Here is a 13,725-nt window from a genome sequence, read left to right as displayed (position 1 = left end):
TCTGAGTGACTGCCATTGTTTTCTCCTCTTTCACATTGGTTTGGAAGAGCTTTACTGACTTTCTGGCACACACAGCTTAAGCTTGTAATCTAGTGCTTACAACAGTGAGTACAGATAGATATTTCTGTTTATTTTATTTGCACAGTTACCTCAGTTACTCACCCAAGTAATCAAATTATGAGCAACAAAACAAGCATGGATGCCTGACTGGTCATTTTTCACATGCAGTTACCTACTTTGCATTAGGAGTTGCTGTAACTGTATAATAGTTACCTAGAAAAACAGTGGGTTTGATTCCTTGTCTTTAGTGTCATTATCACAAACCCTGGAGCAGGAGAGCCAGGTCTAGTGATGCCAGTTTGCTCCTCTTCATGGGTACTGCTTCTGTGTTTACAGGCGTCTTCAAGAAGAGGAGCAGCAATTCCGAACATCATCTTTGCCGGCCATCCCAAACCCTTTCCCAGAACTTTGTAGCCCTGCAAGCTCTCCAGTGCTGGCCCCTGGATCTTTACCTCAGAGTCAACCTGCTAGTAAGCATGTGAGTATGGGATGAAGCTTTGGGTCATCCATTTGCATGCAAACCAGCAGTGGACTACTTCATTTTGATGGCAGAAAGAAAGCTTCCAGATAAGTAAAAACACTTGTGGACTTTGTCTGTGAGTAGGGCAGCACTGGCCGAGAGAGTATCTTCAAATAGGCTTCAGAAATTTTTTAAAAGGTTTGTGAGAAAGATGTGTAAAACTTAAGTAAGCCTCTTTCAGATAAATGCATGTTGTGAATGGAGCAGTAATGCTTAATATCCTTCAGATTTTATTGTTCAGTCTAAAGATGTAGTAATTCTGAATTCAAGTGAATTATCTTAGAGTTGGATGAGGTTCTGTGCCTTTTATACTGCATATTCTAGGTGCCACAAAAACACTGAAAAGCTGAATTCTTTAAAGACATGGTGGTGCTTTATTTGCTGTTTTTCATGAAGCTGCTCAAAAAGCAAAGGTGTTCTTAGAGCTTGTAACTAGGCACAGCTCATTGTAATGGGATTTAAGGGGAAGGTTGTCCCATGGAAAGCTAACTTTCTGGGTTCTTGGCAGTTAAGATAGCCCAGACTGAGCTCTCATGTGGTCCAGAGCAGTAACCTCAGTGACACAGAAGTTTTTCTTCTCTGTCCTACTCCGCTCTATAAGAAACAATTGTCTTGTTTTGTATCATTTCTCAAGCACACTTGAAGACTAAAGCTGGGCTCAAAAACCTTTATTTTGTAAACTACACTGACCTGCATGGGAATTAAAAAATGGGTTATTGGCTTCCAACAATTCTGTTCTTGAATACCCAGAAATATGGAGAAGTTCTGTGCCACTGCTCAATTAGTTTGTAATTAGCTCCTACATACTCTCTGAGAGATAAAGGGCTTGGGTACAGCTACAAGCAGAGGACACAAATATGTGTTGTGTGTTGTGTTACAGTGCCATAAACAGCTTCCTCCTTTGCTGAGAGACACAGTGCACCTCCACTGGTTTTACTGTATTTCTTACCCATACAAGACAGGTAACCAAATCATGCCCTGGGAAAAAACTGAGCCATCCCACTGGGAATTTAACACAGGGCCCTGTCAGAGACCCAGGTACTGGCTAAGCTGTTGTGCCAAGGCAGTGTTGATGTGACTCTGGGGAGATAAAACCAGGGGCAATTCTGCCTCCTGGCACTTGCCAGCAGGACAGCAGCAGAGCTGTCTTTCTGAAATAAACTTTAGTTTCTGATGAACCTGTGTTTGTTTACCTCTCCAAATATTCTCCTGGTACAGGGTTTCTTTGCCTTTTAGCTCTATGTTTTACTAAAATTACCCAAGCCACCCTAAACTTGGCTCTGTAAAACCTTAAGGAACCTTAAATGATCTGTGAATCAGTTTTTGATCAAATTTAGAAACTAGTGGTCTAACAGCAGATAAATATAAAAATAACCAGTCTTTTAATGTATGTGAGAAGATGGCTATAAAGGCAGAATAGAAGATCTTTTCTTTTTACGAGTTTTACCTTATAATTTTAAAAAAATTGTTCTACCTTACTTTAAATTTAAAATTTTTGACAAATGTTTTGAAAGCCTAAAATGAAATAATTTATATTGTATAGATATGCTTGCTGCTGATATTTTTAATCAAACACAATCTATTATAGTGGTAAAAGCTTTTATGGTACAAGCTGAGGAGGTAAAGCATGTTGGGCAATAATGGTTTCTTTTGTAGATGCAAATACACAGTTCATTTCAGCATATCAGCTCATTGGAGGCAGTTGAGAAACATTGGCTCCAGATGAGGGAAGAATAGCAAAGTGTTCTTTTCCTCTCTATCAAAGTATTTTGCTCTCTTTAATGAAGGGTTAGAGAAACAAAACTGAAAAAAACCCTTCTATTTTTAAAGTATGAATGGTAAAAGAGAGTAGGTTTAGTTTCTTCATGAAGGAAGAAAACTACCTCAATTTTAAATATGGAATATCATTGAATAACAAAATAATCTCTCTGTTCAGCCTCCTCATAATTTGTTTAACTTAGTTTTAGTTCCCTTCACAGGTGTCTGCTAAACATCATGAGTAAAAAAAAAAAAAAAAAAGTAAAATAAGAAATGTTATACATCTTTCCAACTTCAATCCGTTTAAAAATGTAGACTTTGGGAATTTGAGTAAATTATTTTAGGGCATGCTCTGGCTGAGATAAATGTCTGTCAATACAATACAAATTACTGAATAATAAAATAAGTGATGAGCTTAGTTAAAGGAGTGCAACAGCAAGTTTTAGTACCTGGCAGTTAGGGAAAATAAGTTGTGCTTTAAGGAAACTATAAATACAATATTAAATGCTAACTAAGATCAAGATGCTTAATTCAGGTTCTCTGCTTGCAAATTATGAACACAGATTAAAATTGGAGATGGGAATGAGCCATTCTGTTTACATGGGATATATGAGGTGCTAGTGAATTCCTTTGGTGCTTCTTGCATATTTACAGGTAAATAAGCCAATAGCAGTTCCAGGCAGCAATGCTGCAGCTCTGATCACACAGGGCATCACGGCACACATGTGGTGTGGAGGAAATGTTGCCTTTGGTCAGCTCGTATTTGTGGCACTTGGTGGGGGGGTCTCAGGTTAATGTAGCCTTTGGGGGTTTCAGAAAGAAGTCAGTATTTTGTTTGCTCACCATGTGAAACAGCAGAGAAATCGTTAGTAAGCTGGAGGGTCTGATGACTTCGTAAGAAAGGAAATGTTAGTATTGTTCCTCCTGGAACACCTCACTGTTAATTAGTAATTGTAAAATACAACTCTGCAATGATAAAATCTAATAGTGGTTATGCAAGAGGAATTTCAAGATTCAGTCTTGTTAAACATAGAAGAGTCTCATGTCATATTGCCAAGCCTTAGGCATAAAGAAATGCCAGCTCTATTCAAGTTTTAGTAAAAGTTATACTTTTTCACAGTATATTGTTCCTTATAGGAAAAGGATGCATGTGTGAATAAAAGAGTGAGTAAAGAAGCTTTCAGGTCGAAAAGCTTGAATTACATTTTTGGCTGAAAAATGGATATTGTCTTTTCTCATATGCAAAATTTTATTCTGTAGCTGGAGCCTGACATACAAATTTCTTGTTGATTCTGAGTCTCTTCCTTATTTTTTTCATGTAGTTGCCACTGCTTTTTTTAGCAAGCAGTTCACAGCATTGCTTTATGCACTGCTCTGCATTTGTTTCCTACTCTTGGCTCAGCAGAGAAAGATAAAAACAGTAAAGCAGTGAAAAATAACTGTAATAAACCTTCCTTACTTTTTTGTCTAGGTTTGGGTTTTTTTCTGTGTTCTCATGGTGACAAAGCATTTTCATTATTGTACTCAAAAAAGTGCAATAATTTCATTTTCTTGAAAATATTTTTATGAGGTCTGTTGGGTAATGGTACTCATTTCATCCCAGCAGGAAGCAGTATGCCACCTCTAACTCTGCTGCCAGTCTGGCACTGAATACTGCTTTTAAAGCTGATGGCTGCAGCAGTGTTCTGCAGCTGTCCCCAGAAGACAGGCAACAGTGGGAAATAACAGGTCTTCAGTGCTAGCAGAAAACTAAACACCTGTAGGCAAATGGGATAGTCATTTAATGGGAGAGGCAATCTGGGAGGTAAAACTGGAGTTTAGGCTTATAAATTAGGCTTATTGAAATAGTTTCAGATGTATTTTTTAGAGGGTGCTTTTTTTAATTCTGGATAATCTTCTTTGCTTTAGAAAAAGAACTTAATCTTGTGGCTGATTTTTTTCTGAGCACACAAAGGCTGACAAACTGGCACATAATTTAGTAGTAAAAGACTTAGAAGAGAAATAACTGTGAACTTTTAGGTTACGTTTCAAAGGCTGTCCTGCACTGAACAACATCCGCAGTGGCAACATGTGTGCTAATACGATTGTGTGGCCAAACAAACCTGGTGACAGACATTCAGAAATTATTTGTAATTAAAGAGATACATGCCTCTTTGGAGTTCAGCAGTATGATCCTTTATTGCACGTCTGCAGGTGGAAACGGCCCACTTTGAGCTTAGTTTTACAGTGAAAAATGTTAGATGTTGTGTTATTGATAGTGAACAGCACTGGGGGTCTAAAAACTGGCACAGCTGAAGTTTTAGTGATGCAGCCAACCAGCTGGTGAGCACCTGGATGAGAAGTACCAACCGGTTATGCTGTTGTGGCAGTAGCTACTTCAGTTGCTGATGTGGTGAGTGAGACAGTGCAGATGTCTTGTGCTTGGAGAAATCATGATCCTTCAAGTGGTAGCTGACAAAGAACTCCTAAGTCCGTGAGTTGAGAGCAACGCTGTCTGTGAGCTTGGACAGGAGGCCGACAGGAGAGGAGCTTCCTGATCAGTGCATGCCCAAGCATTCCCCTCTTCATCTGTGCTTGATTTTGTCCTCTAAGTATCACCTATCTGCCCATCACCACAGAGCCCAAAACTTCAGCAGACCTCTCAGAGCACTCCCACTTTCCGTGCCTGGCAAGGGCAAGAAAAGGCAGGAGCAGGAAGGACATGGTCTGGGTGACACCAGGGCCATTGCAAGATCACTTGATATTTTTCTCTTCCTTTTCCCCACATCTTTGTATGTAAGGCTCATGCACACCTACAAACACAAGATCACCCCATGTCTGAACGGGGGGAAGTGGTTGCAGGCCCAGAGAAGGGACAGCTGAAAATTTTTAAAGCATTGTTTGCTTAACAGGATAAATATGTTTGTCTAAGGAAAATGGAAACCATAAAATTATACCAAACCAAGACCAAACATTTGTCCAAAAGATTGCTAAAAACATCAGACAGCTACCTTACTGCCAGTTGAAGTCCATCTTTGTGTTGCTGGTATAAATGAAGAGCTAGTTGGTAACTTAGGTTATAATTTCTGGTTGTGTACAAATATTTTGGAAAAAGCATGCAATAATTACATGTAGGTCACTGCAATGCCACAGGATATTAGGCTTAAGTATCTTGTGTGAGTCAATGAAGCTTTCAACTGTAAAAATAGGGCAAATTTCTCACATCCCCCCTCTATACAGCCCAGGCAAACTTCCAGAAAGCAGTTTGATGTACCCAAATTATTTACTCTCTTCTAGCAAATTAAATTCACAAATGGGTATGAATTAATGTCATTCTTTTTTCCAGATTTAGTTACTCTTCAAGGGAGCTTGTGTAAACAGACTTCTTAGTTTTTATTGTTCTAATTACATGTTGTGGTGCACATTTTTTTTCCTTCCCATAAAACTTTTATATTGCCTCTTTTGAAGATGTAAATGTTGATTTTCTAAAGAGAAGCTGTGTAAAAATATGAACTACTGTATAATGCTGGCATTATGTACTAAGTTGGATTTTGCGTGTGTCACAGCAAATTTTGTACTTGATCCTTCATTGGAGCAATCTTTTGCAACAAGACACTTTGAAAATAAATACTGACATCTAAATGAGTCAACAGGGCATTACTTTCTCTAAACAAGCCAAATCTATAGCTGGATATAATCTGGTCATTTCCTTAGGTCCAAGGCTAGGCATTCCTTTTGGCCCAACTTTAAAACATGGGTTTTCAGGAGTATCTGCCATGACACATCATGTTGTTTCTCTCAAATCTTTCTTTGTAGCAAGTCTCTTACACTAAGTAAATAAATGTACATAAATTGCTCTGCAGCATGTTTAACTCAGATGCTTTTTTTAAAGGTAGTTGCAATTGTGCTTGGAGAAAAAATAAGGAAAGAGCAGGCCTCTTCTGCAGGGCTGCGATCTAACTGCATGAAAGCAGGCCTTTGGGTGTCCCTCTCTTGTTTGGAGAAATAACACTTTCCCAAACTAAATGAGCTGAATTTGATGGGCAGGGTAGGAAAGATGTTGCATTACTTGTCATCTTATCTCCTCTCTCATGGAAACACGTTGTCCTGAAATCATGGTGGGGGTAAGTTCACATGCTGAAAGTCGCATTTACTCATTACTGAGGAAGAGAATGATGAAAATCTGAGGTATATAAAGCTTTCTGGACTAAGCTAAAGACCAGCAGCCCTTGGTGCTGTTGGTGCTGGTCACCAGGTGGGTCTGCAGGCTCTCCAGCTGGAGCCCTGCATGTGGGCTGCTGAGGACTGGGATCAGCACAGAGGCAAAGCTGCTGTTTCTCCTTCCTCATGCCTCTTACAGCAAGAAGCTTTGCGGTAGAAAGAAATGAGTCTCTTTGTTCTTGCTTTTTGGAAAGTGCCAGAACAGTAGTTACAGTCCCAACATGAATTACTGGAAATATGAAGGGCATCTCTTGCTCAAACCCAAGACTATGTTATTTGTTGGGATTTTTTTGTTTCCAATGACGCAAACCTGGCCCAGCTCCCAGGAGCGTTTCGGCTCCCTACCCGGAAGCGATGCTCCGGCCACGGGGGTGTGCTGGGAGGAGGGCTGTGTGCTCAGGACCTGTGGGGAATGCACTGTCCATCCAATGGATGGAACTGACCTGGCCCGAGCCTGCCTTGCTCCATGTGTGGTGGCACCCCACTGGCTCTCCAGCCACACAGTAATACTCACAGTTGTTTTAAAAGCTGTTGCACAGTAATAATACTGAGCAGTCTGTAGTATTTGCACCAGTAACTGCATTAGCGTGTCCAGACTGCATTTTCTCTGCGTGCATCTTAGTTATGTGTGCACTTGCATGTTTTGTTGCACATTCCTCTTGCTGTATTTTATTAATAGTAGAGTAAGAGTATAACTTTGCTGTTTTGAGTTCTGATCAGGAATTAACAGAACTGAAGAGCTGTCAGGCTGAGAAGGCAGTGAAAAATGGGAAAGCATATGTAAGAGGAATTCTAACTTTCTCTGTGCCTAGTGAGGCAGGCAGGAATGGATTTGGTGTAAACATAAGTGAAGTAGGGAATTAAAAAAACCCCAGAACTAGATTGAGTGACCGTAATTATACCATAAACGAATGGTTGAGATGAATCAGCGATGTCATAACTTTGTGCTGATAGCCTTTAAGGAGCCATTCAGCAAGGTAGGAACAGCCACACTGCGTCTGTGTCACCTCTGTGCCGTCTGGACTCAAGGTGTGAGTTCAGGTCAACTTTAGACATTTTGGATAGAAGCCTTTTTGGACCTCTGCTACCCAGAGGGCAGGTGAAAGGAAGCACCAGCTCATAATTTAGAGCCTCTGCTGTGTGTATCCTCTATGACCTTGTGGCACCAGCTTGTTGCCAGCAGCTGGTAGGTGAGCTGACCACGAGGTCCTTCCTGAGGTGAGCTGTGGCAGCTCTTGCAGAGCTGTGCTGGCACCTGCAGCTGAGCTGCTGGTGATCCCTGGTGGATGCTGTGGACGTATGGAGTGCAGGACTGGGAAGACACCCAAGTTTTTGCTTGCTTGCTGGCATCTACTTCTAGGGATGGCAGGCAAAGCCAGTGTTTAGTTTGTTCCTCTCCAACCCATCAGCACAGTTGTTGCTTAAGTGTGAGGAGGGATGCTCTTCATTCAGAGCAGGTAAAAGGCTTCTTTGGACTTCTGTTAATTTCCTAGACAGTGACCTGTGCCCACGATTAAAGTAGAAATCTATTTGAAATGTCCACCTTCACTTAGGTGGTGTTTGTGTGTGGATGCGTGGGGAAGAAGGAACTTGGAGTTAGTTCATTGTTTTGGTAATAGGATGTTCTTGCATTGTGCCAGAGCTTGCAGATATAGTTTTGTTCCATTTCCTAAACAGGGGGAAATGTCAGTTGGAATTTAATAGCAAGTTAATTAAATCATTGTGGAATGAGTTTCAATTCTCTGTACTTTTGATTTATAGCCTCCTATTGCTATCAAATTCTTATTATATTATTCTTCCTCCTAATAGGAGTGCAGAATTACTGTACTAAAAAGTGATTTTGTTTAATTAGTGTAAGTACCTTCAATTTTTGCTTCAGCCTGGCTGTAATCTGAACATCATTTACAAAATTTACATAAAAGTGAATTTAATCTGGACTTGCTAAAGGACAAGCCATCATTGATTCATAGAAACTACGTCTCATGCTTCTCCAGTGGCATTAGGATTGCTTGTTCTCTCCAGCAGTAAACCCTGCTTCTGCTGGGGTTACTGGAGCTGGTTTCTCCTGCTGCATTTCAGGGAGCAACAGAATTGGAAATACTACTGTTGTGCTTCATGCCTGGACTGTTTGGGATTTTTCTGGTGTTGCTGAGGGAGAAATGAATAGCACTCTGAAACAAAATGGACTGACGATCAGCTGGAAGTTTGGATCCAAGATCCCATCCCAAGAGTGTGGGATGTTTCTGGGGAATGTGAATAAAGTAGCTTTGTCACGGCAGACTTACTTCCAGTGGGATTTCATTACCAGCAAAGAAAACACTGTTCTGTAAGTTTTTTTATGGGAAAGGGGGATGAAAGTGGGAGAGGCCTTTAAAAGCTGCTTCTGTGTCTTACCAAACAGGTACCCCTTTCATCTGCCTACCTCTTTTGTCTGGCCAGAGTGAGGAACAACTCTGTTTTTTGGGGTTATTTAGAGATGGGCTATGAGGACACTGCTTCACCCTGCACACACACGAAGTTTACAGTGTGCATTGTCCATCCTGGGACTGATGCCTGTGCCCAACAGTCACCAGGGAAGGCTGGCTGCCTCACCATGTGCTGACTTTGCTCGTGTTCCTCCTCTCGTTTTTTACGTCACCTTTAAAAATTTTCTTTCCTTACTGTCCTGGCCAGAATAGATAATGAGAATAGGAAAAAGCTGTTCATAAGGAACAAACACTGCTTAAAAAAAACTGTTGGAAAAAAAAAAAGGAGGTACAAAACATTAATGAGAGTGTTCTAAGCCAAATGACAGTGTCTGCGTAGTAAAACACCTGGATTTAATTTTACAGACAAGTCGCCCTCAGGCTTCTGTGAGTCATTTGTGAACATGTCCTTGCCTGCAATCTTAAGAGCAGCTAATTACTCTGAAGTAACTTGCTTGTCACATTGTTGCTGGTTACACTTATTTTCCCTATTGCTTACTAAAATCTACCAAAAGCAAGATGACCACAGTGTTTCTGGAGTTTATAAATAGCTTTACAGATGTTTTCAGCAATTTTCATTCACCAAGTTCTCAGTTCTGCTGAACAAGAAAGATGAGTTAGATGAGATCTTTGAAAAGCATCTGGTATCAGGTACAGAGTTCTAGCATTGAAGAATACCTGTTGTGCTTCAGTTTATGAATGCTTTTTACTAAGTTGTCACAAACTCCAGAGCAGTATATATATGCTCTGGAGATATATATATATATATATCATATAGATATATGTGTGCATGTTTATTTATTTATATATATATATACACACATGCACACATATATCTATATGATAGTGTATAGGAGAAAATTAAAAGATTGCTTGCAGTACTGTCACCTTATAATGGGTTTATGGGACAACTTGAAAAGAAGTAGGCATTAAATATATAAAGATCACCTTCCTCTTCATAAGGCAAAGAAAAGAAAGAAATGTTACAGGGATAACAACATGTAGTCATGCAGGTAAAATCTTTTATTTTATATTCTCCATGTGTTTTTTTGTGTTATATGCTGGTTTGTTCTATGTATTTTTTTTTCCCATGGCTGACCTTTGAACTTTTTTCTTTAACAAACTAGCTTGTTAAAGCTTTGTAAAGCTCATCCAAGTGAGGCTGAGCCTTGCCTCTTGTTACAGCCTTGTCAAATGAGCATGCTCTAAAAGGCAGACTCAAATAATGTTCAGCTGAAAAATGCTGTTGCTGTACTTGAAGCTAATGTCGTTCCATTTCTAGCATTTAAAAGGTCCTAAATATATTTAAGAACCTATTTTGTTGTCTTCATGAGCAGTGATGAGACTGGGTTTTACTTGTGAATGTGGATTTAGTCAATGTTTTACTTGAAAGTTGGTTTATGCTTTTTGATTTTCTTTCAGCATACTTATCCACCATGATTTGCATCCTAGTCTGTTGGGGATTTTGGTTGTTTTTTAGCATTGGGTTGTTGGTGTTTTTTGGGTTCTTTTGCCTGCACAGGTGGAAAAGGTAATCTAAATCCTGAGTCTTTCATCTTCTGCAGAGAGAGGCTGTCAGTTCAAGGGAAGTGAATTGCTTGTCAGGTGGGGGGTCATGAGAGCACCACATTCAGTCCCGGGGATAAAGATTATCAATTTCTAACCATTTATGTAATGTAACACATTTTTTAGTATTTTTCTAGGATATTAATAAGAAGTGGAAAATCAGGAGGTTGCCAGCTATATTTGTGCAAATGTACCTTCAGTGTAATTTCCCTTTGTTCCCAGTGAACATTCAGTTCTGCATTACACTGCATGCAAGTTACAAATGAGCATTTGCTTACAGCCTAATTAAGCATAGCTTAGAGCAGTACTTAATTGCAACACTGCAAGTAATACAGAGGAACTTCATGCCAATTTGGCTAACAAGAAATTAACTTTGTGCTCTGCCCAAGGTTGCACTAGCTGCTGTGTCTGTAAGGTTTCATTGTGTCTTGCCCTGTGTCCAGGGAACAGCACTTGGGCAATCTTCAGAGGTCACAGAGAAACCTTTTAGGATTTCAGTTAAAGCAAGAAATCCTGCAAGAGGTGAGACAGAGCATGATGGAGTCTTGCAGTGAGTGGAGAAATTGCCTGTGCAGCAGATGCTGGCTTTGGGTGTCTCCAGCAGTTTGTCTATTGATGTCTGAATGGCAGTAAGGTTAAAGACTGCTATGATGGCATATAATCATTAAAATGAAGGAGATGAATGAACTTCATAGGAAGCTTTCTATATGTTACTTTTAGCCCTTAAATAAATAAATAGCCTAGTAGCTCTGAAGATGGTAAAATGAATTTTACAGCGCTGTAAACATGCTCACATCAGTTTCTCTGCTTTGCCTCTTTCCCAGGCTTTCTCCAACGTGCAGCTGTAAAAGCTGTGATGTTTAACATGTCTATCAAAAAGCTCAAGGATGATGTGCTTGCAAAGGGCTTGTTTTATCCCTGTGCCAGAGGCCTGGAAGTGCTAATAGCCTTGCATTCAAATACTAGTCATTAAGAAAGGAGACACCCTAGTAAAATTCCAGAAAAAAAATTATTAAAAAATGTGTATAGTGTCAGACATGATTCATAGTGACTGCGTTCTTTGAGTTTGCAGTAGTCTCTGCTTTCTGTATAATTGAGTTGATCTCTTCTACAGCTATGTCTTTTCTGAACATATTAGTTGCAACTTAGCGGCAATATCTAGGTATGAGGACAGATGGATTGTGGGGAAATTAGTTGATTATCTTAATTTCTTTATTTTAAAATGCATTAATGTATGGAAGGAGAAAGTAATTCTTTTTCCTCTTAAATTATGTCACAATATTTATATAAAAATTCAAACCAGTAAGATCACACTGAGTTCAAGAAAAACATTGGAAATACTTGAACAGAAAGTATTTAAAGTCTGACTGGATAGTTGCTTAGACTTGCAGTCAGTGCAGAACTCTGACCCTGATATAGAAGGACTTCTTCCATGATTTTTTGTTCAAATCTAATTGTGTTGGTGCAAAACTTTTGCAAGGCCAGTTTTTCTACAGTGGCTTAGCAGACCTTTTGAATGGTTGTTGAAGAGCATTTCTTTATGCTGGGCAATTCTGCTTTTGCTCTACAACCATAATGACATGTTTTTGAAGGACATATTTGACTTTGCTTAACATGATTGCAAATTAGGTTTGTATGCTGTAGCTGAATTACCAGTATCTGGAAATAAATACCTATTTTTATTATTGATTGCATATTGAATTATAAAATGTGTGCATTAATGTAAGACAAACTTGGAGGTCTTTACCTACAACAGAGAACTAGTAGGAATGGCCATGGTTCTCATATTATTTGCTTGCAGTGGCATTTTTTTTGCTGCTGGAAAGTAGCATGTAGACTAATTAACAGATCCAGCATAGTTGTTTTGCCCACCTACAGAGAGCCCTTTTTTGAAACTCAGCTTGGAAGAAGTGGAGATAAGAAACTTTAACTTCAAAGGATAGTAGTGAGATTTCTTGGTGAAGAAAATGCTCATGTTTTTGTGTCTGACTTCATATCATGAGTGGTCAAATCAGCTCAAACTCAGTGCCTCTCATAACAGCTCTGTTAGAAATTTGGGTTTAATCACCCTTAGGTTGTCAGATCCCTGCTGTCAGATGCAGTCATGGTAGTCCCAGCCTTTTACTGTCCTTACAGTCTGTTCACAGACCTCTTCAGGTATATGCTTGCTTCTTTTCAAAAACAACAGCAAGTGCTGTTTTGGGAAGGTGTTGCATTCCATATTTTTCTTGATGAGCCTTGTGGTCTGACCAAGGGACCTTTGTGTATGCTCTGTTCCTCCTCACCTCTTATTTGGGTTGCTTGTCTCCAGTTAATGGTGACACAGAGAAGTATCTTGCAAGTGCTTTCATGCTGTCTTAGGGTAGCCAAGCTATAAAAGATTATAGGTTGCACAACTGCCTCTTCCTCTTTCTGTTGACCACAGTGGGAACCTGAATGACTAGTGAAGACAGGATGTGCTTTGACTGAGGTGGCTAGTGACAGCTGAAATGACTGCCACCTCTGTGTAGTTCAGCAGGAATGTAAACCAGGTAGTGATCTGTGATCATGAAGATCCTTTCCTTACCCTAAGTTACTGAGCTGTTTCATTAGGACCAAATTGGGCCCTGTTTCTAAGTGGGAAATTTTTGTTGACCATGTGCCTGAATGGTCAATGTCCTCAGTTACTCGTGGAAGAAACAGCAGAGTTTGTTTATTTGGAGATATGCTGGCAGCTCCAGGGCTTATTTTTTTTCTATCATTTGTTAAAGGCCTGTGAAAAATGATGAGTTTCATACCAGTCTTGTTGTGCAAATTCAAGTCAGTACTCTTCGACATCTGTTGAGCAGTTTCACTTCCGTGTGCTGTGTTCAGACATTTGAGGTACTCTTTTCAATAGAGGAGTATAGATAAGATTTAGGGAGGGAATACAGACTTTCATGGACAGAGAGTTTTAGCCATTGGTACTTGATACACAACAGTGATACCAATTTTTGAGAAAAAAGAAAATTTAGTAACAAATGCGAATCTGGGCTGGGGAAGCATCTCTTCTTCAAGAGCCAGTAAGCCCATTGAGGGCAGAGCAATAGCAAGAGTTTCTAAGGGAGAAGGTTGAGGAACTGCACTGCCATTTCAGAAAGTAATTTACCTCTGATTTACTTTCTGATTTTGTACTAG

The 13,725-nt window shown here is 39.7% G+C and overlaps 1 protein-coding gene across 11 annotated transcripts in view; it reads left to right on the top strand.

Annotated features, from left to right (window-relative positions):
• The window catches only part of GRB10 (growth factor receptor bound protein 10), a 145,115-nt gene that overhangs the window by 91,365 nt on the left and 40,025 nt on the right, over positions 1-13,725 (top strand). For all 11 annotated transcript variants that reach the window (XR_005255973.1, XM_038129250.1, XM_038129245.1 and 8 more), the window contains one exon: positions 397-538. Coding sequence is in view for 10 of the 11 variants with exons in the window: in XM_038129250.1 (XP_037985178.1) it covers positions 397-538 (142 nt within the window). In the remaining variant the exon portion in view is untranslated. The remainder of the gene's footprint in view (positions 1-396; positions 539-13,725) is intronic.

This window comes from Motacilla alba, chromosome 2 (assembly GCF_015832195.1).
Source record: "Motacilla alba alba isolate MOTALB_02 chromosome 2, Motacilla_alba_V1.0_pri, whole genome shotgun sequence".
In the NCBI taxonomy this organism is placed as follows: Eukaryota; Metazoa; Chordata; class Aves; order Passeriformes; family Motacillidae; genus Motacilla; species Motacilla alba.
Note: the sequence above shows the minus strand (reverse complement) of the source record. Positions and strands in the feature narration are given on the sequence as shown.